The 27,065-nt window shown below is 43.4% G+C and overlaps 2 protein-coding genes and 1 long non-coding RNA gene across 12 annotated transcripts in view; 1 reads left to right on the plus strand and 2 right to left on the minus strand.

Moving 5' to 3' along the window:
• LOC124013406 (DNA topoisomerase 2-beta-like) overlaps positions 1-3,218 on the minus strand; it is a 30,542-nt gene extending 27,324 nt beyond the window's left edge. For 4 of the 5 annotated variants that reach the window (XM_046327747.1, XM_046327749.1, XM_046327746.1 and 1 more), the window contains exon 1: positions 2,706-3,218. In XM_046327747.1, the coding sequence (XP_046183703.1) occupies positions 2,706-2,747 (42 nt within the window). In that variant the 5' untranslated portion in view covers positions 2,748-3,218. The remainder of the gene's footprint in view (positions 1-2,705) is intronic. The other variant, XM_046327748.1, reaches the window with a different exon arrangement.
• Positions 3,219-4,907: 1,689 nt separating this feature from the next.
• Positions 4,908-7,563, minus strand: LOC124013236. 4 transcript variants are annotated; one of them, XR_006834842.1, is made up of 5 exons: positions 7,236-7,563; positions 6,829-6,904; positions 6,115-6,257; positions 5,623-5,800; positions 4,908-5,360 (listed from the first exon to the last, which is right to left on the minus strand). It is a non-coding gene; the product is annotated as an uncharacterized LOC124013236 (long non-coding RNA). The 4 variants fall into 4 exon arrangements; XR_006834841.1 differs by having other exon boundaries at positions 7,230-7,563; XR_006834843.1 differs by having other exon boundaries at positions 6,829-6,871; positions 7,230-7,562.
• Positions 7,564-7,897: 334 nt separating this feature from the next.
• oxsm (3-oxoacyl-ACP synthase, mitochondrial) lies at positions 7,898-13,986 on the plus strand. 3 transcript variants are annotated; one of them, XM_046326331.1, is made up of 6 exons: positions 7,898-8,033; positions 11,165-11,247; positions 11,559-12,134; positions 12,308-12,540; positions 12,713-12,940; positions 13,189-13,986. In XM_046326331.1, exons 3-6 carry the CDS (start codon positions 11,598-11,600, stop codon positions 13,589-13,591), a joined length of 1,401 nt encoding a protein of 466 aa, XP_046182287.1. In that variant the 5' UTR covers positions 7,898-8,033; positions 11,165-11,247; positions 11,559-11,597; the 3' UTR covers positions 13,592-13,986. The 3 variants fall into 3 exon arrangements, with proteins under 3 accessions (XP_046182287.1, XP_046182286.1, XP_046182288.1); XM_046326330.1 differs by having other exon boundaries at positions 7,908-8,033; positions 11,052-11,247; XM_046326332.1 differs by having other exon boundaries at positions 7,909-8,033; positions 11,151-11,247.
• The last annotated feature ends 13,079 nt before the right edge of the window (positions 13,987-27,065 follow it).

Here is a 27,065-nt window from a genome sequence, read left to right on the forward strand (position 1 = left end):
ATTTGGAAAGTATTCAGACCAATAAATTACACATAAAAACAGGTTTTTAGAAACGTTTGCTAATTTATAAAAAATAAAACTGCAATATCACATTTACATAAGTATTCAGTCCATATACTCAGTACTTTCTGGAAGCACCTTTGGCAGTGATTAAAGCTCGAGTCTTCTTGGGAGTGACGCTACACGCTTGGCACACCTGTATTTGGGGAGTTTCTCCCATTCTTCCCTGCAGATCCTCTCAAGCTCTGTCAGGTTGGATGGGGAGCGTCGCTGCACAGCTATTTTCAGATCTCTCCAGAGATGTTCGAATGGGCTCAAGTCCAGGCTCTGGCAGGGCCACTCAAGGATATTCAGAGACTTGTTCCGAAGCCATCCCTGTGTTGTCTTGGATGTGTCTCCCAGTCCCTGCCGCTGAAAACATCCCCACAGCATGATGCTGCCACCACCATGCTTCACTGTAGGGATGGTATTGGCCAGGTGATGAGTGGTGCCTGGTTTCCTCCAGATGTGACGCTTGGGATTCAGGCCAAAGAATTCAATCTTGGTTTATTCAGACCATTCCTTCAACCTCATGGCTTGGTTTTTGCTCTGACAACTGTGAGACCTTATGTAGACAGGTGTGTATCTTTACAAATAATGTCCAATCGATTGAATATACCACAGGTGGACTCCAATTAAGTTGTAGAAACATCTCAAGGAAGATGAATGGAAACAGGATGCACCTGAGCTTAATTTCTAGTCTCATAGCAAAGGGTCTGAATACTTATGTAAATAAGATATCTTTTTTATTTCAAATACATTTGCAAAAATGTCTAAAAACCTGTTTTCACTTTGTCATTATGGGGTATTGTGTGTAGATTGAGGGACAATTTTAATTTAATCAATTTTAGACTAAGGCTGTAACGTAACAAAATGTGGAAAAGGTGAAGGGGTCTGAATACTTGGGTGTCACTGTGCACAATCTCTATTTTAGGTTGTACAGTCCAATATGAAGGTTCAATATGCACAATAGGCTATAGTATAGTAAGCTGATTTCCAAAAGTTAAAGTTCTCTAATAAGAGCTTAATATTTGTGTGAACTCTACACAGTTGTGTTCTGTGAGTGTCACTGTGTAAGCTGATCACCCATTTCATGGGTGCAACATCCATAGGTTAGGCTGTACAGTGCAATATGAATGTCTGACATGCTGACCAGACCACTCGCGCGCATGTTGATTTTGTCTACCCATACCAGACACGATCAGGACACGCAGGTTGAAATATCAAAACGAACTCTGAACCAACTACATTAATTTGCAGACAGGTCTAAAAGCATGAAACATTTATGGCAATTTAGCATTTAACCCAAATTTCACTCGGTCCTCTACTCCGACAATTAATCCACAGAGTTTGTTTCTAGTAATCTCTCCTCCGTCAGGCTTCTTCTTCTTTGGACTTTATATGCCATCTGGCAACCAACTTTAAGGTGCATTACCACTACCAACTGGACTAGAGTTTGAACCCATCTTTCAATCACCCACGTGGGTATATACTCCTAAAAACCAATGAGGAGATGGGAGAGGAGGGACTTGCAGCTAGTCAAGCATCACAAATAGAACCAAGTTGTATTTTAGCGCCTGGCTACGCAGACGCTTGCAAGCAGTGTGGGTGCAATGATTGTATAACATGCATGTGTACATTTATTTTGGAACGCAAGCAGTGTGGTAAGCATGTAATACACAAAATAGACTGACTGGAAAGGTGATTTTCCACAATTCCTGCCATAAGGGTGAAGATGCTAATATGTGTGTTATCTCTAGACAGTTGTGTTCTGTGAGTGTCACTGAGTAGGCTGATTCCTCATTTCATAGGTGCAACATCAATATGTTAGGCTGTACAGTGCATGCATGTATGCCCCCAATGCAATTCTAAAGTCAACCAAAAACATTTGTCAAATTAACTTTGTCTTTTGTTTCATTTCTAGTCCAAATATGGCATGATCCACTATTTGTATCCGTTTGAATCACTTTCAATGGTGGACTTTTATTTTGAAGGCGAACCGCAAAATCCACTATTGTGGCTAAATCCTTATGTGACTAGCTAGCCTAGCTTCACACAGGTCCCAAATTGTGCCGCTGCATTTACGGGCTGGAAGCTGCTATAGCTAGCTGGCCAAATGTCGTGCAAATACATTTAAGGAATATGTAAGCATATTTTTTATATAGATTAGGCTACCTACGAATTACTGTATTTTGAGACACATTTAAGATTCTATATTCAAACGGCGTGCATGCAAAATATGCAAACTGACCATCAATCACACTTGACGTGTATTGCAACAAAGAACTTTTGGGGGCATTGCCATTGGCCAAGTGGCTCATTCACCCGTGCCTTGCAGGAAAGCAATGTTGCCTAATGACATCATCATGTTTACGAAAAAACTATGTATCCTCTGACGTTGTTGGACCAATCTGTGATTGTACTTGTGCCGGGCAAGCATAGCTAAATGAATATACCAAAGTATGGCCCGTCTTTAAAAGGCGCATGCTAGTTTAAAGGGGTGTATTAGCTGCTGGCTAGTTAGCATCATCACTGGCCATTTTAGAATGTCCAGCTCGTGACAATCTGGAATTTCTCTCGTGCGTCTTGGCAAAATGATGAACGCTACCTGGAGCGATAAAGTAAGTCTGTCCAGTAATCCAACATTTAACAAAATAGTAACTTACCACCCAAGTCAGACCTCCGCTTCCTGCTGCGCCGTTGGACATCTTCCTTTTGTTTCCCTAAATGTTCGTGATGCTACTAGCAGATTAAATACTGAAAAGTCCTGCATACAATATAGTCCATAAACTAAGGAATTGTTTCAGTCAACGGACCACATTGAGATATTTTCTGTGTTCGTACCAGTTGAAAAATGTTTTGTTAAAATAGTTCCGGATGAGGGAGTGTATCGCGGCTATTGTTAAAATCGACGAGCGGTGGTTAGAACTAGGCCTGAAATCCTCAACAAAGCTTGCTTGCTACTTGCCTAGATTTATAATTTACTGTACAAATTCCAAACGTTAAATAGTTTCACAACATTTCATGTAGTACAAAATCAATTGAAATAATGTATAAATAAAATTGTTTTTTAATACGGCTGTAATTTAATACCCTAAATGTTCATTCAGAAATAAAAACACCGCCGCCTGCCTCCATCCGGCTCCACCATCCGCACGGCGACAATCCCAACAGCGTAACCCACCAATCCGGTGCTCGCTTTTCGAGGCGCCGGTAATTCAGCGAATGAAAAAATACATGTACTTGCAATTTGTAACCAGTAGGTGGTAGTAGAAACACACCAACCGCAGTACTTTTTCTTACCAAGGCACCTATGTAGTCCAGGCATTATCTATGAAACCACATTTAATCTGTAAATAATATACATTTATCATACTGATTGCACAATTGACATATTTGAACAAGAACACATTAACTCCCACAACAACTTCTCCCTCAATGTGATCAAGATAAAGGAGATGATTGTGGACTACAGGAAAAAGAGGACTGAGCACACCCCCATTCTCTTCAAAGGGGCTGCAGTGGAGCAGGTTGAGAGCTTGAAGTTCCTTGGTGTCCACATCACCAACAAACTAACATGGTCCAAGCACACCAAGACAGTCGTGAAGAGAGAACGACAAAACCTATTTCCCCTCAGGAGACTGAAAATATTTGGCATAGGTCCCCAGATCCTCAAAAGGTTCTACAGATGCACCATCGAGAGCATGGTTGCATCACTGCTTGGTATGGCAACTGCTCGGCCTCTGACCCCAAGGCATTACAGTAATCCTTCTCACCCCCCCTTAAAAGATTTAGATGCACTATTGTAAAGTGGCTGTTCCACTGGATGTCATAAGGTGAATGCACCAATTTGTAAGTCGCTAAATGACTTAAATGTAAAAGTAATTACAGGATAGTGTGAACGGCCCAGGTCATCACTGGGGCCAAGTTCCCTGCCATCCAGGACCTGTATACAAGGCGGTGTCAGAGGAAGGCCCTAAAAATTGTCAAAGACTCCAGCCACCCTAGTCATAGACTGTTCTCTCTGCTACCGCACGGCAAACGGTACCGGAGCGCCAAGTCTAGGTCCAAGAGGCTTCTAAACAGCTTCTACCCCCAAGCCATAAGACTCATGAACACCTAATGAAATGGCTACCCAGACTATTTGCATTGTCCCTCCCCCTCTTTTACACCACTGCTACTCTCTGTTGTTATCATCTATGCATAGTTACTTTAATAACTCTACCTACATGTACATATTACCTCAACTAACCGGTGCCCCCGCACATTGACTCTGTACCGGTATCCCACTGTATATAGTCTTGCTCTTGTTATTTTACTGCTGCTTTTAAATTACTTGCTACGGTTATTTCTTATTCTTATCTGTATTTTTTTCTTTGAACTGCATTGTTGGTTTGGGGCTTGTAAGTAAGCATTTCACTGTCAGTTCTACACCTGTGGTATTCGGTGCATGTGACATGCATTCACCACAAATACATGTAGAATACCAGTATATCCATAACCATAAGTGGATACAGACATAACTCCATAGCAGATGGACTTTAGGCTCACAGGTCATATATCCCTATTCTGTGTCAGGAGCCAGAACCTTGTTATGGCAGGGTGTTACAGCCAGGCCATACTGATCCATAGTCCCCTTTGAGGTGGAAAGCCATGGTGGACGCCATGTGCTCCCAAAGGTTCAAAGAGGATTAAGTCAAGTAAGTAACTCCACTTTTGGCAGAGACAGTCTAGATAACAAAGGCTTTTGTGTCATACAGAAGCTGGGTCTGGGTCTCAAGACATTACTGGCAGTAAATACCCAAGCAGCATCATTACAAGATCTGTAATCAATACAAGATTATTGATTCAAGACACAGATCCCGAATGATTATTGGATTACTTTACCATCCTTCCCCACAAACAATATCACCAAACTACTACTCCTCCGTTTATCTCATAAGCACCAAGATGCCTATAAATATACACACTATACATGACTATGAACAGCGTCGGTGTATTCAAGGTGATTATCTTGAGCAAGCCACTGAGCAGAATCACTGATCTATACATCATGTTGCATCCCAAAATAACTACTCATTGCTTTATTAAGATTAGCAAACCAATGTAGTGCCTTGCTCAGAGCTAATCGAACACACTCATTAAGTATCGTCCTCCATCTTGACGAGGATTTGAAATGAGGATTCCTTCGGCTCATTCAAAGCCCGCCGGAACATCTGGGAGTGTTGCCATGACGACTCTCCCTCTCCTCCGGCTAGCTCCATCTCCATGACCAGCTCCAAGGATCAAGAAAAGACCCGGAATAGAATGCATCTCCCTGTCTGTGTTCAAAAACATAAAAATGGTTTAGCTGTTGTTATGCAAGATAAGGAAGAAAACAATGCTGATCAGTTAAGTGCACATGCAAAAATCAATGTTACAGCTCTCTGACTATCAAATCATAATATCTCTATTACATTTACAAATCACTAAGTACCCATTTACAATTTGCACTTTAAATTGATTTGAAAAAAGGCTTCCAACTTATTCCTGAAAGGTATGGTTCACATAAACCAGACTAAAATCTATCAATCATCCATCCACCTCCTGAGAACGACGTTGTGTTCTGTCCAGACTGCAGACCCTAGAGGCCGGTTCCAGAGTGAAAGGTCTGGCTGCATGTTCTGACTGAGACTGTCTTTATCTTCATCCCTACAGGAGCACAGTCCAACGTCCACCTGATGTTCCCTGACGATGAGTCCTCTGTATGAGCTAGATACACCTGACAGGACATAACGTGTATTTACTGACAGGAAAAAGACAGCATAAATATGGAAACATTTACAGTTGATATACACATATCCTATAGAAGCAACATATCCAAAGTTTGGATAGATTGATAAATGCTCAATAAATAATTGATTATTATTTCTGCTAAAAAAATGTAATGACCTTGCTTTAACAATCACAAAGACTGACCAATAGAAAAAAGACAGAAAAGCAACACAAATATCCCATTGATGTGTCAATATAAGAACTGCATTGAATCATTAAGAGCATTGCATCTTATCGTTGATGACATGGATGACAACAAACCATCTGTCAGTCATTCTTCAGATTCCTGAACACACTCTTTCCTCTATCCCTGGATGTCCTCATTGTCACTGGACACCCTGCAGTAGTGATCCTTGGTGGAGTTGTACCGCAGAGGAAGTACTCTCCCACTCTGCTGCAGCAGCCTGGGAGAGAAAGAGAGAGGAACACAAACCCATTGTTTTGAAAAATCAGGTGTTACCCATTGAACCCAAAGTTCAAAGACTCCAAGGACCATTAAAGTGAATAATAAGATACAGTAATAATATATGCAATTTACACTATCATCCAAAACTACTATAGTCAAAGTGACTACAGTCAAAGTGAATACAGTCAGTGACTACAGTCAAAGCGACTACAGTCAAAGCGACTACAGTCAAAGCGACTACAGTCAAAGTGAATACAGTCAAAGTGAATACAGTCAAAGCGACTACAGTCAAAGTGACTACAGTCAAAGTGACTACAGTCAAAGTGAATACAGTCAAAGTGACTACAGTCAAAGTGACTACAGTCAAAGTGACTACAGTCAAAGTGAATACAGTCAAAGTGACTACAGTCAAAGTGACTACAGTCAAAGCGACTACAGTCAAAGTGAATACAGTCAAAGCAATTGCAGTCATGCGTGTAAACATTTTCGTATCAGTGGTCCCAGTCGGACCACAAACATGCAATGAAGTAAGCAGTTATTTGACTCGGTAAAACAGCTGTATATCTCACCAATGGGGCAGTCCCTGGTCCTGTCCACCATCTCTTGAGCTGACTGGCAAATTCAGGGCCATTAAGCAAAACAAATCTAGTTTAAAAAATACATTTAACATGCCTCTTGAATGACAGTTCTTGTATGTTTACAATCTAACGTACCAGGTGAGAGGTCTCTACACACATTTCATAAGGTATATGCTCATAACAAGTGAAGCATTATACATGTTTTCACATACAGTGCATTCGGAAAGTATTTAGACTCCTCAACTTTTTCCAAATTGTTATGTTACAGCCTTATTCTAAACTGTATTAAATATTTTTTTCCTCAATACACAATACCTAATCACGACAAAGTAAAAACGTTTTTATTTAGACATTTTTGCAAATGTATTAAAAATAACAAATTGAAATATTACATTTACATAAGTATTCAGACCCTTTACTCGGTACTTTGTTGAAGCATCTTTGGAAGCGATTACAGCCTGGAGTCTTCTTTGGGTTTGACGCTACAATGAAATGAAACGACATGTCAATCTCGCAAATAGGCCATTTATAACGGTTTGTAGTCTTATCATGACAGCACAATTGCCAGAAAATAGCCTAACATTCGTTTTTAAAAGTTTAATAAAGCTGATTTATCTTTTCTATTGCGATATATTCAAATTCCTTTATTAGTTCCATTATCTAGCAATACTAATTATTAAGATGGCAAACCAAATGCTGCTTCTTAGGTCGTTAGAAGGGAAGACGATATTCCTTCTTAACTCGTTCGACTAAGTTATTGGACAAGGGGCCGAGTTTTCAGGCCTTATGGGCGGGTTTTGACTAGTCATCGGGCTTCAAATATCATCTGAACCTGGCAACCCTGAACAACAGCAACCGCCAATCAAGATGCCTTTGCAATGCCTGAACAAATCATAACTATTAAATAATTAAATTTACTGCAAAATCAGCTAATGATATTTAATAAAATAAACTATTTCCTTGAATCTATGTATACATTGATAATATTCTGTTATGGAAAAAATGTAATCTACATTTCTCTGAGAAATGTATGGGAGCAGGCAATTGCATAGTATCCTCCTGAAATGAACTCAGTTCGTTAGTTGCATGGATTTTGTGAGCGTGTGAACGAGACTAGTTTTTTATTTGCAGAGGATTTCAGAGGTATAATGACTATATTTGTAAACACTTGAGCTATCTATCATAGCGTCCACAAGGTAAGTGACAAATAGATGATTCAATTAGGTTTATTTCATAGTTAGACAAATTGGACGCTTGGAGTTTGTTGTCATGTGGTGAGGAATCAGTAATAAAAACAATAAGAGTCGCACACTGCATAAACTCCCAGTAATTTATTGGGTTAACCACCAACGTTTCAGCGTCACTGTGTCTTCTTCCTGGGTATTGTCGTTAATGCTTGAACCAGGTTATGTGGACAAAACAGTGCAATTAGTGCAACCAAATCAAATCAAACTATTTGTCACATGCGCCGAATACAAGTGTAGACTTCACCGTGAAATGCTTACATACAATACCTTAACCAACAGTGCGGTTCAAGAAGAGTTAGGAAAATATTTACCAAGTAGACTAAAATAAAACATTTATAATAAAATAACACAATAACAATAACGAGGCTATACACAGGGGGCACCGGTACCGAGTCGGTGTGCCGAGCGAGTAGTAGCAGTGTACAAGAGGGAGGTGGTGTGTGGGGGGGGGGGTCAATGTAAATTGTCAGGTGGCGATTGTATTAGTTGTTCAGCAGTCTTATGGCTTGGGGATAGAAGTTGTTGAGGAGCCTTTTGATCCTAGACTTGGCACACCTCTTGCCGTGTGGTAGCAGAGAGAACAGTCTATAACTTAGGTGACTGGAGTCTCTGACAATGTTATGGTCTTTCCTCTGACACCGCCTTGTATAGAGGTCCTGGATAGCAGGAAGCTTGGCCCCAGTGAAGTACTGGGCTGTTCGCACTACCATCTGTAGCGCCTGCTTGCCATACCAGGCAGTGATGCAGCTGGGGAACCTTTTGAGGATCTTGGGACCTATGCCAAATCTTTTCAGTCTCCTGAGGGGGGAAAAGGTTTTGTTGTGGCCTCTTCTCGACTGTCTTGGTATGTTTCAACCATGATAGTACATTGGTGATGTGGACACCAAAGAACTTGAGACTCTCGACCCGCTCCAGTGCAGCCCCGTCAATGTTAATGGGGGCCTGTTCGGACCGCCTTTTCCGGTAGTCCATGATCAGCTCCTTTGTTTTTCTCACATTGGGGGAGAGGTTGCTGTCCTGGCACCACATTGCCAGATCTCTGACCACCTCCCTAATAATATGCCTTCTCGTCTGTGGTCCGGCATATCACTGTTGTGTCGTCAGCAAACTTAATGATGGTGTTGGAGTCGTGTTCGGCCACGCAGTCGTGGGTGAACAGGGAATACATGAGGGGACTAAGTACACACCCCTGAGGGACCCCAGTGTTAAGGATCAGCGTGGCAGACATGTTGTTGCCTACTCTTAACACCTGGGGATGGCCCGTCAGGAAGTCCAGGATCCAGTTGCAGAGGAAGGTGTTCAGTCCCAGAGTCCTTAGCTTAATGATGATCTTCGTGGCACTATGGTGTTGAACGCTGAGCTGTAGTCAATGAACAGCATTCTCACATAAGTGTTCCTTTTGTCCAGGTGAGAAAGGACAGTGTGGAATGCCATTGCGATTGTGTCATCTGTGGATCTGTTGGGGGGGTATGATAATTGGAGTGGGTCTAGGGTGTCTGGGAGGATGCTGTTGATGTGAGCCATGACCAGCCTTTCAAAGCACTTCATGGCTACTGAAGTGAGTTCCATGGGGTGGTAATCTTTTAGGCAGGTTACCTTTGCTTCCTTGGGTACAGGGACTATGGTGGTCTGCTTGAAATGTGTAGGTATTAAAGACTCGGTCAGGGAGAAGTTGAAAATGTGAGTTATGACACTTGCCAGTTGGTCCGTGCATGCTTTGAGTATACGCCCTGGTAATCCATCTGGCCCTGTGGCTTTGTGAATGTTGACCTGTTTTAAGGTTTTGTTCACATCGGCTACCGAGAGCGTTATCACACAGTTCCAGAACAGCTGGTGCTCTCGTGCATGCTTCAGTGTTGCATGCCTCGAAGTGAGCATAAAAGCCATTTAGCTCGTCTGGTAGGCTCGCGTCACTGGGCAGCTCGCTTCTGGGTTTCCCTTTGTAGTCCGTAATATTTTAAGCCCTACAACATTCGACGAGCGTCATAGCCAGTGTAGCAGGATTCAATCTTAATCCTGTATCGATGCTTTGCCTGTTTGATGATTCATCGGAGGGCATAGAGGGATTTCTTATTAGCTTCCGGGTTAAGAGTCCTGCTCCTTGAAAGCGGTAGCTCTACCCTTTAGTTCAGTGCGGATGTTGCCTGTAATCCATGACTTCTGGTTGGGATATGCACATACAGTCTCTGTGGGGACTACATCCTCGATGCACTTATTGATGTAGCCAGTGAATAATGTGATGTACTGCTCAATGCCATCGGAAGAATCCCGGAACATGTCTGTGCTAGCAAAACACTCCTGTAGTTTAGAATCTGCTTCATCTGACCACTTTTTTTATAGACTAGGTCACTGGTGCTTCCTGCTTTCATTTTTGCTTATAAGCAGGAATCAGAAGGATAGAATTATGGTCAGATTTGCCAAATGGAAGGCAAGGGAGAGCTTTGTACGTGTCTCTGTGTGGACTTTTTTTCCCTCTGGTTGCACATTTAACATGCTGATAGAAATTTGGTAAAACACATTTAAGTTTCCCTGCATTAAAATCCCCGGCCACTAGGAGCGCTGCCCCTGAATGAGCAGTTTCCTGTTTGCTTATGGTGGAATTCAGCTCATTGAGTGTGGTTTTAGTGCCAGCCTTGGTCTGTGGTGGTATGTAGACAGCTACGAAACATACAGATGAAAACTCTAGGTAGATAGTGTGGTCTACAGCTTATCATGAAATACTCTACCTCAGGCGATCAAAACCTTGAGACTTCCTTAGATATTGTGCACTAGCTATTGTTTACAAATATGCATAGGCCTACCGCCGTGGGGGCTGCTGTTCTGTCCTGCTGATAGTGTATAACCTGCCAGCTGTATGTTCTAAATGTCGTCGTTCAACCATGACTCTGTAAAATATAAGATATTACAGTTATTAATGTCCCGTTTGTAGGGTATATGTGCTTTCAGTTGATCCCATTTATTTTACAGCAATTGAATGTTAGCTAGAAGAATGGAAGGCAAGGGCAGATTAGCCACTCATCACCTGATCCTCACAAGGCATCCTGATCTCTCTCCGCAAAACCTAAGTTTATTTTTTTCAGCCAATCACAGGGATCTGGTCGGGTATCCGTAGTATATCCCTTGCGTCCGACTCATTGAAGAAGAACTCCTCGTCCAATTTGAGGTGAGTAATCCCAGTTCTGATGTCCAGAAGCTCTTTTCGGTTATAAGCAGCAACATTATGTACAAAACAAGTGACGAACAACGCAAAAAAATAAAAACAAAATAGCATGGTTGGTTAGGAGCCGATAAGATGGCAGACCTCTCCTCCGGCGCCATCTTGTCAGCTAATCAGCATCCAGGGCTCGAACCATCCAGTTCATAAAAGCATTTGTACTACGTATATACCATTCTGTATTGACATGATTGGTGGGATGTATGGTTCAAGAATGAGTTATGCTGCTAAACTGTTTATTGTTTTTCTCTACACCACAGCATCCACTGCGGTAGATAGCAGAGAAATAAAACAACAGCATGTCATCGTGTTGGCCAAAGCTGCCGTTATATTTGGCTTCACAGCACACAACCAGAACACTTCTCAACAAGAGCACTTGTGTTTGTTCAACGATCCCCAATCTGAGACACTACACCTGTGGAAAGAATCTGTCCAGGAGGAGAGTAGCAATCACTGGAATAGGACTTGTCTCTCCTCTCGGCACAGGGACGACTCTACCTTGGAACCAGCTGATTAGTGGTGCCAGTGGGATCGTCGCCCTTGACTCTGAGATGTATAAGACAGTCCCCTGTAAAGTGGCAGCCCTGGTGCCCCGGGGGGATGGAGAGGGCCAGTTCAAGGATGAGAGATTTGCCACGCGTGGGGAGATCAACAGTATGTCACCAGCCACTGTCATGGCTCTCGGTGCCGCCCAGCTGGCACTGGAGGATTCTGGGTGGTATCCCAGCAGCCCTGAGGAGCAGCTGACCACAGGGGTGGCGGTGGGGATGGGCATGGTTTCTCTGGACGAGATCGCCAAGACGTCGGCCATCTTCCAGGCGAAAGGTTACAGTAAGGTCAGTTATGGGGTCCGCTGAAGTGTGCTGTGGTGCTTCCAATCTCTCAGATGTGTGTGTGTGGCAGGGTTGGTAGGTTGGAGTGTGTTCTATTTGCAGAGCAGGGTTGAGAACAGATTGCAATTTTTTTTAAAGATAGATTTAATAAAAGTTGTATTGTATTTTTATTCAAGGTCAGCCCCTTCTTTGTGCCTCGTATCCTTGTCAACATGGCTGCCGGTCACATCAGCATCAAGCACAAACTGAAAGGTCCCAACCACGCCGTTTCCACTGCCTGCACCACTGGAGCCCATGCCCTCGGTGATGCAGCCAGGTTCATTGCTCACGGAGACGCCGTCGCCATGGTAGCGGGTGGGACAGAAGCCTGTGTGGGACCTCTGTCAATCGCGGGGTTCGCCAGGGCGAGGTCAGGCTTGACGATCCCAGGATATTTTTGTTGTTTGTTCGTGTTATTGTTATTGTTGTTAGTATAGATCTAGTCTGTCCTTTGATCAATTCTATGCTATTTGTATGTTCATGGATTTCAGTTTGTATTGACTACTAAGCGAGTGTAATTCAACTTGAACTTTTACTTGAAGGGCTCTGAGTACCCACTGGAACGACCAGCCCAGGCTGGCATCGCGGCCCTTCCACCCAGAGAGGGATGGGTTTGTGATGGGTGAAGGGTCTGCTGTGGTGCTGCTAGAGGAGTGGGAGCATGCTGCGGGGAGGGGGGCCAGGGTGTATGCTGAGGTGCTGGGGTACGGCCTGTCAGGGGACGCCAGCCACATCACAGCCCCCACTGCTAATGGAGACGGAGCCTTCAGGTAGTAGTCATGGATGTGGTTTATAGCACTCTTTCACCAGGTGCTTACTATTTGTGTTAGGAGTTAAGAAACCATTGATGTACTGTAGGTTGTACCATTATCTATCAGCTTGACCATGAGATAAATATTTGTAAATTTCTTTTAGCATGTTTCAAAATGGTTCTGACTTTTTTAAATGAAATGGTGAACATATTTGAAGACGTGACATTTTTACAGTCCATTTTCATTCCCCTCCTGATCTCTTCCAGGTGCATGTCTGCAGCACTCCGAGACGCCGGTGTGGAACCAGCCCATGTGACGTACGTGAACGCACACGCCACCTCTACACCACTAGGTGACGCTGCAGAGAACGCCGCCATCAAGAGACTGTTCCAGCAGCACGCCGCCGCCCTGGCTGTCTCCTCCACTAAAGGGGCCACGGGGCATCTCCTAGGGGCTGCCGGGGCCCTGGAGGCAGCCTTCACTGCCCTGGCCTGTTACCACAGCACTTTGCCACCCACCCTCAACCTGGACCGCACCGAGCCAGAGTTTGACCTGAACTATGTGCCCTGCACAGCACAGCAGTGGAAGACAGAGGGCAGACGGGTAGCTCTCACAAACTCTTTTGGGTTTGGGGGGACTAACGCGTCACTGTGTCTCGCCAGTGTCTGAAAAGCTTGTCTGAAGGATTCACTTCTTACTGGTTTTGTATTGATTTCACAACAGATTCTTTATATATACCTAGTATTTCAGTTTCAAAATGTTCTCAATATTATATTGGGACATGTAATGTAAACATCGATCATACAATTCTGATGGAAACTTCAATTTTCATCATTCAAATACAGATATGCTGTGTGTACTTGAATACAGTAGTATGTTTATTTATCACCAGCAGGTGGCACTGTCTCACATGGAGGCTACACTGGAGAGGCTATGGGTTATTACCTTTTATACAGACGGTTCAGCTCTAGCCCCTTGGCCTTTATTGTAATAGAAGGCTGTGCTGGTTGGTCATAAAGTGTAATTTCTCAAGATCCACCATGAGCATAAACATCAGTCACTCATTTGGGTTTCAAAAGCCTTGGTTTGTACTTTCTGTCCTCTAAAACAGGGTTTTTATTGGTGGAATTCAGAGGTTCTCAACCTGGGGTACGGATAAACCAGGGGATACTTGGGAAGACGCATAGGAACATAGGCCTACTGGTATATTGCACATGAGGGGGTACTCCCGGGTTACCCCAGGCTGAGCAAAATGTAATTGCGGATACAGTAACTAAAGAGCAACTGGTGTAATTCTACAGCCCGATTTAGCACTGTTTATTGGAGGAGTGATGCTCTAACGTTTCCAATAATCTTCTCTCTTTCTGAAAGTGCTTTAGTTTCGCTTGTTAAATCCGCACTGCATCCAATTAGTGCATTTTGTGTATTTCCTGGTAGGTAAGGGGTTCATCCATTCAGCCCTGTAAAATATATTCTAGATACTGTGGTGGCCGGTTTCCGGGAAACAGATTAAAAAGCCTTGTCCTGGACAAAAAAAGCTTTCAATGGAGATTCTCAGAGAAATTGTCAGGTAAAATGGCCTTCAATGATTTGGGCTTTGTGTGAACAACATGTCATCAATGCTGCAGACAAGAGAGGACTGGAGTGATGTGATGGAGGGGAAGGACATCTGGCTTCATCTATGTCCCAAATGGCACCCTATTTCCCTGAGCACCCTACTTTTGACCAGGACCTATATGTGTGTGCTCTATAGGGAATAGGTTGCCATTTAGGACGCAGACATTATCTCAAGGGAGACAGAGAGGTAATGGGTAAAACATGGGGGGATAAGCTTTCACATTTTGTTACTCCTCTTCTCCATTCCAATGTGTAAAAGCAATACACAGTGCTAGTCGCTCTTCTGTGAAAAAGAAAAAAGGAGTTCTTGAACCAACCTGAGGGGGATGTGAAATGTTTGCCGACCTGGGGGGAACTTGAAATGTTTGCCGACCTGAGGGGGATGTGAAATGTTTGCCGACCTGGGGGGAACTTGAAATGTTTGCCGACCTGAGGGGGACGTGAAATGTTTGCCGACCTGAGGGGGACGTGAAATGATTGCCGACCTGAGGGGGACGTGAAATGATTGCCGACCTGAGGGGGACGTGAAATGATTGCCGACCTGAGGGGGATGTGAAATGATTGCCGACCTGAGGGGGACGTGAAATGATTGCCGACCTGAGGGGGACGTGAAATGATTGCCGACCTGGGGGACGTGAAATGATTGCCAACCTGGGGGACGTGAAATGATAGCCGACCTGGGGGGACGTGAAATGATTGCCGACCTGGGGGCGTGAAATGATAGCCGACCTGGGGGCGTGAAATGATTGCCGACCTGGGGGACGTGAAATGATTGCCGACCTGAGGGGATGTGAAATGTTTGCCGACCTGGGGGAACTTGAAATGTTTGCCGACCTGAGGGGATGTGAAATGTTTGCCGACCTGGGGGAACTTGAAATGTTTGCCGACCTGAGGGGGACGTGAAATGTTTGCCGACCTGAGGGGGACGTGAAATGATTGCCGACCTGAGGGGACGTGAAATGATTGCCGACCTGAGGGGGACGTGAAATGATTGCCGACCTGAGGGGGATGTGAAATGATTGCCGACCTGAGGGGGACGTGAAATGATTGCCGACCTGAGGGGACGTGAAATGATTGCCGACCTGAGGGGGACGTGAAATGATTGCCGACCTGGGGGCGTGAAATGATTGCCGACCTGGGGGGACGTGAAATGATAGCCGACCTGGGGGCGTGAAATGATTGCCGACCTGGGGGACGTGAAATGATTGCCGACCTGGGGGGGACGTGAAATGATTGCCGACCTGGGGGGACGTGAAATGATTGCCGACCTGAGGGGGACGTGAAATGATTGTGTATGGAGGGTGATTTGGGGAGGGGGATCTCTTATCCTCTTAATATTCCCTCTGGCTCACTGGATGGGGTTTGCTCAGTCTGAGGGAAAGCTACGAAAAGTGTGATTGACATGAAGAATAGAAGCAGACGAAGACAGTCCTTTTTGCCGAGTTCAAAACAACTGGGACCTGAAAAATACGAGGTCAAACATGACGTCTGAATTCCGGAATTCCGAGTTGGATGAACGATCAAATCGATTTTTCCCAGTCGGTGCTAGTTTTTTTTTGCTGAGTTCCCAGTTGTTTTGAAAGTGGCAATAGAGAGGTAGACTACATATGAAGTACTAGCCTAGTAGTGTATTTCACTGTAAATATTGACTGGTAAGAACGTCAGTTAATATGAACAAATGCAGGCTTTCTATCAATTTATTGGAAACGTACAAAACGCTCTTCAGTGTATGAACTCACGATTCATGACTGAAGTGAATAGCAGATGCAATATGTGAAAATAATTAGCATGATGAATTACAGGGGGATGTCTCTTTCTCAAGGCCATTTTTAGAGATGATGTTTTATTAACTTTTATAGGATGTCATCTTCCACTAATGAATAAATCAATTATTAATTTGCTTTTTAATTAGAAATAATTTTATATGGATACATGAGATGGGAAGCTTTTTTCTAGTTCGAAGGAAGGATATCCCTTGAACGTTTTTAGAGTTTCGTTTTTTACTTTTACAACTGATCTAACCCAGCAGCAAGTGCTGTTCTCAACGTTATTTGTGGATGTTAACCCCCTCCCCTGGCTATTGCTACATAATGAATTTGGGCGGCAGTATCTTGGAACGAGATTAGTGGAAAGTGGACATAATGCAGGCTATCAGACAAAACACAGTAAGAAAAGATTCACTGTAGGCAGTCTCATTCAGTAATGACCTGACGTCCCCCTCAACAGCTGCCATTGCATTGCCATCCATCATGTATCAAAAGTACTGACACACTGCAGTATTGTGCTGTTTTGACTGATTGTTGATCAAGAGACGCCAATGATCTATTCCAAGTAGAGTATAGAAATGTGAGATCACAAGATCACAAATATGGTTTCCAATCAACTTTCCAAAGGTCCGTTTGTTGTTTTTTCTGACAGAGCAGAGCTGCAGCAAGTTTTAGGTCTCATTCCATTCTGCAATGCTGCTTTTTGGTGCATGAAATTGGAGATTGACATTTACAGTTCCATTTGGTTTTGTAGCGTTATACAAATGGCTAGCTCCTGCCTACTGCCAGAAGTAGGTGTCCCTGCCTTCCCACCTCACGGCACTGGTACTGTAATGCACTCACACTGCCAGTTCTTTCACAGAACGGGAGGTGTTAAAACATTGACAACTAGAGGAGGACCCAGAGTATGTAAATGATCTGTGGCGTACAGTAATTTCAGTTTCCAAGGATTTCTCTGCCTAGCCTTTCTACTGTGAGTGGCAATCATCTAAGTGAACGGCTCCTCCGTTGATCTGTATGAACCCCCTCCCTCCCCACTGTCACAAGCCTCTTCTGATTCCTCCCCCTTCGCCTATCGATACTGCCACAACCTGAGCACTGCACTAGGCCAGGGACAATTGCACCCTGCTAATGATGATGATGCGATTCATTTTTTTCTCTCTTTTTTCTCCTCTCCATCCATGCTTTCCAATTAGGAGACATCCAAGCTGAATTGCGCTCACCATGGCAACAGAGTCGGCATGTATTCCCTTTGATATCAGGCGGAGCAGACTGACCGTCCCACAGGAGAGCAACTGGTTTTAGTTCATCTACAGACACACGTACGCATGCTAAAATTAGAGCTTCGCTCCCCCGGCTATAACTTGATGGCCGTTCGTTGGAGCCTATTGCTGGTTTAATGAGGTTCAATTTACAGTAGCACCTGATGTAAACGAATCACAACCACAGGCAGAGCCGTTTATATTCGGGTTAAAAGACTGGAATATTATGACGAACTGGACACAGGGAGGGTGGAAGACCATGCACATTCTTCAAAAGACAGTTCAGATTATGACCTGTGTGTTAGCCTAGACATTTTTACTACAGCGTGGTAATGTATAGAGAGGAATATAAAGAATGGCCAGAGATGTGTTCCATTAACCTCATAAAGACACTAATGAACCGGGGCCTCCTGAGTGGCACAGCGGTCTAAGGCACTGCATCACAGTTTGATGCATCACTACAGACCCAGGCTGTGTGGAGGCGCACAATTGGCCCAGCGTCGTCCGGGTTTAGGGGAGGGTTTGGCGGGCCGGGACTCCCTTGTCCCATTGCGCTCTAAGGACTCCTTGTGGCAGGCCGGGCTCCTGCAAACTGACTGTGGTCGTCAGCTGGATGGTGTTTCCTCCGACACAGTGGCTGGCTTCCGAGTTAAGCGAGCAGTGTGTCAAGAAGCAGTGCGGCTTGGCAGGGTCGTGTTTCGGAGGACGCATGGCTCTCAACCTTCACCTGTCCCGAGTCCATAGGGGAGTTGCAGCGATGGGACAAGACTATAACTACCAATTGGCTATCACAAAAAATGGGGAGAAAAAGGGGTAACAAAACGCTGGGTAAGAACCCATTGGTCTCAGCAAGTTATTTTCCTCCTTTAATTAACAATGGCTTGGCTACAAACTGGTTTTGTTGACTTGATTGATTTTTATGTTAAAAACACACACACAGTACATACATTTTACATACATGACAGGGATATCACAAACTCGGACTTATTGCCATTGTGGTCCCTGAACATTACGACATTACATAGATACATTACATGTATAGACACAGACATTAACATGTATTTTATTGCCTGATCATTAGCCAGCTTTTTACATTATTTTTTAAATGAATTTATTGTCTGCATGGCTTTGAGTGACTGGTATTTGTGCCACTCAACAGCGCTCCAGAGGTATTGGGTGGGTTGCTCTATTACCTCAGTAATTACCTCAGACAGGAAAACTATGTAATCCTTCCTCCTTGGAGCACTACTGATTTAAACTAGAATAAAGCTGGTTGAGAAACGCTTGTCTCCCTCTGCAGCTCCAATATTCCCAATGAACCAGCCAATGGCGTCAGTGAGAAGTCCACATGTGAGTTAGTAGCATAAACAGTCATTCATGTCCTGCAAAACAGATTTGATTGGCCAAACAGACGGCTGAACAAACCGTGCTCTCACGGGGCTATAGTGAATAATGTCCGACACATTAATGTTGTTGAACATCTGTTGAGTAGCATTACAAAGCCATATGTTTCCCTGACGTAGACTAGGTATGCAGTCTTTACTCCAGCGAACAACCCACAACGATGATACTAAGCATATTAGTTTCCCCACGTAATGATCTGTGTTCTATTTAGAACTGCACGTGCCTGTGGAAGTGTTTAGTTTAACTGGTAAGAGCATCAATTAAGGAAAGTATAGTATACTGTGCATTGATTTTATGATCATTCAGGAGCTCTATCTTGTGTTCCTCAGAAACAGAGTGGTCCTTCCACCAATTCAGTGCCTTTTTGAGAAGTATAACTTGGTCATTGTTTTGTTTTGTTGATTTTACTTAATTTGAACATTCTGTCATAAAGACCACATGTTCAACTTAATAAAAAACATGTTTTCCCATCTCAAGAGGTTAAATAAAAAATGACTATACTACGTGCCTATTACGTGCCATATGAAGTAACATGGTTGACAATTTCTTCTTAAATCAGTCAAATCCCCTTGTGACAGGGGAAATGGAAACTTGTAGTGTGCAACAGGGAGAGGCAATTGAATGAAGGCTTCGCCTAAAAAAGGTCATTGTTAAATCATTTCTAGCCTGTCTTTCCATGGGTAACAGGGTTGACATGTTTTGCTCAACCCTCTGTTTACCATCACAAAACACCAGAAATTGTCCAAAAAGAGTAGAACCAGCTCACCTGCTTTTACTCTATGATTTGACTATTAGCTGTTCAATGTTTCTTTTGAATAAAAGTGTTTAAAAAAATAAGGAATAGTTTCACCATATTAAAATGAGAGTTCAGTTCACATAACATGAGGGACAGATGCAGGGCTGGATTAAGAAATCATAGGCCCCAGGGCTTTGGTTTTTTATTGCCAGGGTAGAGGTTCCAAAACCCTTCTATGGATTATACTGTATGTCTATGGCCACAACGCAACAAGCTGTATATTTGGTGTGCATGCTGCCCAAACTGGCTTATCTGACTGGAGGCATACCGGTAACTACCAAAATAAAGGAAACACTTAAGTAAATGAGGGATACAAAGCATATGATATGGTTTGGGGTACATTCTCTTGGCATGGTTTAGGTCCACTTGTAGAATCTATGCCAAGGTGCATTGAAGCTGTTCTGGCAGCTCATGGTGCTGCAACACTCTTTTAATTAAGAGATGTTATGTTTCCTTAATTTTGGCAGTTACCTGTATGTGCTTGTGATAACTTAATGCGTGGTTATTTTTTTAAAACTATTGATCCTCTGTGGCTAAATTATGCTCTCTATGTATACTCCTGTCCTGTTCAATGTAGTCCTCCTGCTGTGTAATTTGATGTAGTTTCCGTCCTCTGCATGTTCTGACAGGTTCCACTGAAGGTGTTTATTTCACAGAATCAAGAAGAGTCTGTCTCCCCCTTCACCCCCGTCGTCGTCGTTGTGCTGCTGTAGATTACAAGGATGTTCTAGGAAAAAATACATTCAGACCTATTCTGTGTATTATAATGACTGCACAGGAGGACAATTTTCTGAATTGATTTCTAGGAACTGCCCACAGGTTACTCCAGATGTAGGATCTTAATTTGATCACTTTGTTGCAGGAAAAAAACATGTAGTGTATTTGAGGTTTAAAAAGGTTTCTGAAGTTTAATTTCCACTTTGAAATTTCAGACTTCATTGTCCCTTAAGAAAAATGAATCAACCCCTTCAAAAGTGTCCATTAATTATCATCCACATAATTATATACATTTCCTGTTGCTGCAGAATCCTTTTCCTGCTGTAGAAAACTGGCTCAAATTAAGATCCTACATCTGCAATTCAATCCTCTTCATTCCTATGAATATATGACTTCCACACACAAAGCTGCCCTTCAAGATATTGTGTTCAATGGCAGGCCACAGACCTTCACCTGCCTCTCCACTATTCCCCTCTGTTTCCTTAATTTGCTTCTCCACTATTCTCCTCTGTGTTTCCTTCCTTTTAGGACGGTTAATGACCTATGCTCTGTTAAGTGGCGTTATTTATAGCCTCGAGGTAGGAGGGTCCATCTCCATTCACTGATTTAGCGGGGATCAAAAAGTTCAAGTTCCCCCTGAGCATTAGAAGCAATTTCCTGTCAAGCAGAAACCTCTGTGTTTCCACACCGCACAATGGCCTTTGTCTATAAAGTGTAGGTGGCTTTTCACAAATTTCTCAACATTCAAGGTTGTTATGGTTGTACATTTCCTCTGTAGCCTTCTCAGCTCTGTTATGAAACTCTAAAATGACATATTATGGAACTTCTTGGTCAACAGAGATGTTTCTGTCTCCAAACCATGAAGTTGGAGTGGATTTTTTTGTGTTCAAATATCAGACACATTGTCCGTTTTGTTATTGTTGCAATATAGCTACCATTTCTGACTTAATTTTCCCAAGGACAGGAAAAGGTGTTGACTCTACTTTAAGTACAAAAAAGAGGGGAGAGAGAGAGTTTCTTTAGAGGAGCAGAGAGCTGTTTTATTGTGTGATTTCTTTGGGGTATTTTTCCTGGAAAGTGTGTTGCATCTCATTCCCTCTGCATATCTCATTGCCTCTGCATATCTCATTCCCTCTGCATATCTCATTCCCTCTGCATATCTCATTCCAAACTTTCCTTATCCATCATTCCCATCAAATCACAATCTCTTACCGGTGTCTCCTTTCCCGTTCAATGTCCCATTCATTCCCCTCTCCCTCATCCTCTCTGGGACAGTTCCAATGATTGTGTGTGTGTGTGTGTGTGAGAGAGATGTATTCTTGGTACCTGTTGAGATGTTCAGCTCAGAGAGATGCTGTTGTTTAGACTTGTTGCAGAGTTTGTGTTCAATTTCAATGTGAATTGAATCATCTACAAGGACAACCTAGCTAGTTAATAATAATAATATTTTATTTGGCAGATGCCTTTTAGGACACTAGGCCTACAAGTCCAGTTCATACAATCAAGTGCATATCTGTATGTGTAACTGTTAGGATTAGATCCCGCCAGGTCTGTCGCTGGTCAACTGACCAACAAATCACCTCCTCTGCATATGCACCTAGGAAACATGATATCAGAGATTAACAGCACCTATTTCCATGCATATTCCCTCCGATCTAGCCATTGGAGATTCATATGAGATCCAATGGAAAAATTGTCCCATGGCATTTTAATGACCTGAGGCTAGAACAGCAGTGCTTGACTTGAGCCGGTGCTCACTGGTACAGAGTATACAGACACCCTGAGTTTTCTACGGCCTGAGTACCGGCACCTCATAGAACATTGCCACTAAAGTTAAAATGAGTACCGTACACCCTTTTCATTCCATCCCCTTGAAGCCCTTGCTAACATGGAGAAAGGGTAAGGGTGGAGGGGGTGTGGAAGAACAGAAGGGCAGAGTAGAGAGAGAGAGAGAGAACAATGAGAAGTGAGAATAATTCCCAAAGAAGAATCTTGGAGCTCCTGTGGATTCTGGAGTCACAGAGTGGTTAGATAAATGTCCTCATCCCTGTTAAGTCCTTTCTTAGTTGGAAGGGAACAACTTCCCAAAAATAACTCATGGACAATTATGCTATCTCCTTAAAGATTACTGGAATCCTTCTCTCTAAAATACAAGAGTTTTCCAGAGTTGGAGTAATTACCCTCAAATACCATGTTTGCTGAATATGTGAAATATGGGTTTTGACAGATGAATTTATGTAGAAATGTGGAATTACTAGCCATTTAATGAATTCCTCTGGTGGAAGGCATGAGAAGGAAATGTAATATTCTGAGTCAGAATGCTACTGATTCTGTATAGTGGAGTATCCCTCTCCATCCATGTTACATTTACATTTACATTGTCTGTGGAAGCTGTATCTAGACTGTTTTATACATGAGAAGCCTGGCTTGGATGAAGGATTCTACTTATAATGAAGCAGAGAGACCTTTCAAAGCCCTGCGTTCTGAGAGAGGGTGGCACGGGACTTGCAATGCATTCCAGGGAAGAGAGAGAGACCTTTCAAAGGCCTGCGTTCCGAGAGAGGGTGGCACGGGACTTGCAATGCATTCCAGGGAAGAGAGACAGACCTTTCAAAACCCTGCGTTCCGAGAGAGGGTGGCACGGGACTTGCAATGCATTCCAGGGAAGAGAGAGAGACCTTTCAAAGCCCTGCGTTCCGAGAGAGGGTGGCACGGGACTTGCAATGCATTCCAGGGAAGAGAGAGAGACCGAGACATCAACCCACTCTATCCCCGTTTCCCTCGTTGTTAAAAGAGCCCATCGTGTTTCAAACCTTACATTACAAAGAGGCAGAAAAAACCAGTGGATGAAAATGTGATGGACAATAACTTGGTTATTGGTTATCTCTCTTGGCAGAGAGAGAGAGAGAGAGAGAGAGAGAGAGAGAGAGAGAGAGAGAGAGAGAGAGAGAGAGAGAGAGAGAGAGAAAGGTTTAGAGAGAGAGAGAGAAAGAGAGAGAGAGCGAGAGAGCGAGAGAGAGAGAGAGAGAGAGAGAGAGAGAGAGAGAGAGAGAGAGAGAGAGAGAGAGAGAGAGAGAGAGAGAGAGGGAGAGAGTGAGAGGAGGGTGAGAGAGAGAGAGAGAGAGAGAGAGAGAGAGACTTAAAAATATACAGGAGCAGGCACATCTCCTGAGCTCAGGCAAACCCCACAACCTTCATTTTGGGATTAAATGCATGGATACAAATTTTTGATCGGAGTTGATTTGCAGAAAAACAATTACATATTGTAGTTATTAGTGAGTGCAGTACTATAGTTTGATTGATTAAACAATTGTGGCAGACAGCTGTGAGGGTGAGAGACATGACCTCACTCTTGTTGTGAATAACAAAATATTGAATCTGTATTGAGCATCTGTACATTTGTTTGACAGGCAGGCAACAAGCAACTTGAGGTCTCTACTGTACATACGATCAACTGGACACGCTAGGTTAGGTCTATATGGGACTACTGGCTGCTAACACTACCGCTATTAACTCTGGTTCACTTCATTTAGTGCCATTGATATTTACATCTATAGTCAACCTCTTTCTCCTCCCTCTCTTCCTCCTTCACCTCATCTGTTCCTCCCTTCTCTTCCCTCACCTACTCCTTCTCCTACTCCTCCATCCTCATCCACCTCCCTGGTCATCCCCCTGTCTCATCCATTTTGACACCACACTCCACAAAGCAAGTCCTGCAGGCTCTAGTTTCATCTTATCTTGATTATTGTCCAGTCATATGGTCAAGTGCGGCAAAGAAAGACCTAGTGTAGTTAAGCCTCAGCTGGACCAGAACAGAGCAGCACGTCTTGCTCTTCATTGTAATCCAAGGGCTGATATTAATACCACGCATGTCAGTCTCTCTTGGCTAAGAGTTGAGGAAAGACGAACTGTGTCACTTGTTTTTATAAGACACATAGTGTTGGAAATTACAAATCGCTTTCATAGTCAATTTACACACAGCACTGACACACACTTACTCCACCAGACATGCCACCAGAGGTCCTTTCACAGTCCCCAGATCCAGAACACATTCAAGGTAGCATCGTATTATACAGAGCCATGAGTACATGGAAATCCCATCTAGAGCGCAATTGAACAGCAAACCTGGTTTCAAAAAACAAATAAAGCAACGCCTCTCTCCCATCTGACCTACTTTTTGTATGTACGTACTGACATGTGTAACTGATACATGAACACAAACTACATGTTAATGTTTTTAAATGTAAATTGTTAAGTCTATTGTCTGTAATGTATTTTTTCGTTATGTGTTGGACCCCAGTAAGACTGTCTCCATTGGCTAATGGGGATACAAATAAATCAAATGAAAATCTCCACACTCATTGACAACAGTGAGGACCCAAGGGCATACAGCTGTTTGTCAATTCAAAGACAGTAATTGGCTGATCTAACCTTGAACACATCTCAACATTGAATGTATCAGTGAATATGATTATAAAGGGCTGAAAGGACTGAGGGATGGAGAGAAGGAAGAATGAAATGAGGTGGGATAGAACAAAGGGGTGTTTTTAGGGATGGGGGATGGAGAGAAGGAATAATTCAATGAGGTGGGATAGAACAAAGGGGTGTTTTTAGGGATGGGGGATGGAGAGAAGGAAGAATTAAATGAGGTGGGATAGAACAAAGGGGTGTTTTAGGGATGGGGATGGAGAGAAGAATGAAATGAGGTGGGATAGAACAAAGGGGTGTTTTTAGGGATGGGGGATGGAGAGAAGGAAGAATTAAATGAGGTGGGATAGAACAAAGGGGTGTTTTAGGGATGGGGATGGAGAGAAGAATGAAATGAGGTGGGATAGAACAAAGGGGTGTTTTAGGGATGGGGATGGAGAGAAGAATGAAATGAGGTGGGATAGAACAAAGGGGTGTTTTTAGGGATGAGGGATGGAGAGATGAAAGAATGAAATGAGGTGGGATAGAACAAAGGGGTGTTTTTAGGGATGGGGGATGGAGAGAAGGAAGAATGAAATGAGGTGGGATAGAACAAAGGGGTGTTTTTAGGGATGAGGGATGGAGAGAAGGAAGAATGAAATGAGGTGGGATAGAACAAAGGGGTGTTTTTAGGGATGAGGGATGGAGAGAAGAATGAAATGAGGTGGGATAGAACAAAGGGGTGTTTTTAGGGATGGGGGATGGAGAGAAGGAATAATTAAATGAGGTGGGATAGAACAAAGGGGTGTTTTAGGGATGGGGATGGAGAGAAGAATGAAATGAGGTGGGATAGAACAAAGGGGTGTTTTTAGGGATGGGGGATGGAGAGAAGGAAGAATTAAATGAGGTGGGATAGAACAAAGGGGTGTTTTTAGGGATGAGGGATGGAGAGAAGGAAGAATGAAATGAGGTGGGATAGAACAAAGGGGTGTTTTTAGGGATGAGGGATGGAGAGAAGAATGAAATGAGGTGGGATAGAACAAATGAGGTGGGGGTGTTTTTAGGGATGGGGGATGGAGAGAAGGAATAATTAAATGAGGTGGGATAGAACAAAGGGGTGTTTTAGGGATGGGAATGGAGAGAAGAATGAAATGAGGTGGGATAGAACAAAGGGGTGTTTTTAGGGGGATGGGGGATGGAGAGAAGGAAGAATTAAATGAGGTGGGATAGAACAAAGGGGTGTTTTAGGGATGGGGATGGAGAGAAGAATGAAATGAGGTGGGATAGAACAAAGGGGTGTTTTTAGGGATGGGGGATGGAGAGAAGGAAGAATTAAATGAGGTGGGATAGAACAAAGGGGTGTTTTAGGGATGGGGATGGAGAGAAGAATGAAATGAGGTGGGATAGAACAAAGGGGTGTTTTTAGGGATGGGGGATGGAGAGAAGGAAGAATTAAATGAGGTGGGATAGAACAAAGGGGTGTTTTAGGGATGGGGATGGAGAGAAGAATGAAATGAGGTGGGATAGAACAAAGGGGTGTTTTTAGGGATGGGGGATGGAGAGAAGGAATAATTAAATGAGGTGGGATAGAACAAAGGGGTGTTTTAGGGATGGGGATGGAGAAGAAGAATGAAATGAGGTGGGATAGAACAAAGGGGTGTTTTTAGGGATGGGGGATGGAGAGAAGGAAGAATTAAATGAGGTGGGATAGAACAAAGGGGTGTTTTATGGGGATGGGGATGGAGAGAAGAATGAAATGAGGTGGGATAGAACAAAGGGGTGTTTTAGGGATGGGGATGGAGAGAAGAATGAAATGAGGTGGGATAGAACAAAGGGGTGTTAGAACAAAGGGGTGTTTTAGGGATGAGGGATGGAGAGAAGAAAGAATGAAATGAGGTGGGATAGAACAAAGGGGTGTTTTTAGGGATGGGGGATGGAGAGAAGGAAGAATGAAATGAGGTGGGATAGAACAAAGGGGTGTTTTTAGGGATGAGGGATGGAGAGAAGGAAGAATGAAATGAGGGGTTTTTAGGGATAGAACAAAGGGGTGTTTTTAGGGATGAGGGATGGAGAGAAGAATGAAATGAGGTGGGATAGAACAAAGGGGTGTTTTTAGGGATGAGGGATGGAGAGAAGGAAGAATGAAATGAGGTGGGATAGAACAAAGGGGTGTT

The sequence above is a fragment of the Oncorhynchus gorbuscha genome, linkage group LG24 (assembly GCF_021184085.1).
Source record: "Oncorhynchus gorbuscha isolate QuinsamMale2020 ecotype Even-year linkage group LG24, OgorEven_v1.0, whole genome shotgun sequence".
Taxonomy (NCBI): Eukaryota; Metazoa; Chordata; class Actinopteri; order Salmoniformes; family Salmonidae; genus Oncorhynchus; species Oncorhynchus gorbuscha.

What these genes read in the sequence shown, in the direction of transcription:
- oxsm (XM_046326331.1), top strand. Translation starts at nt 11,598, where the DNA reads ATGTCATCGTGTTGGCCAAAGCTGCCGTTATATTTGGCTTCACAGCAC. An exon ending in AGGCGAAAGGTTACAGTAAG is followed by an intron (nt 12,135 to 12,307) that starts GTCAGTTATGGG and finishes TTTTTATTCAAG; the next exon opens with GTCAGCCCCTTCTTTGTGCC. An exon ending in AATGGAGACGGAGCCTTCAG is followed by an intron (nt 12,941 to 13,188) that starts GTAGTAGTCATG and finishes GATCTCTTCCAG; the next exon opens with GTGCATGTCTGCAGCACTCC.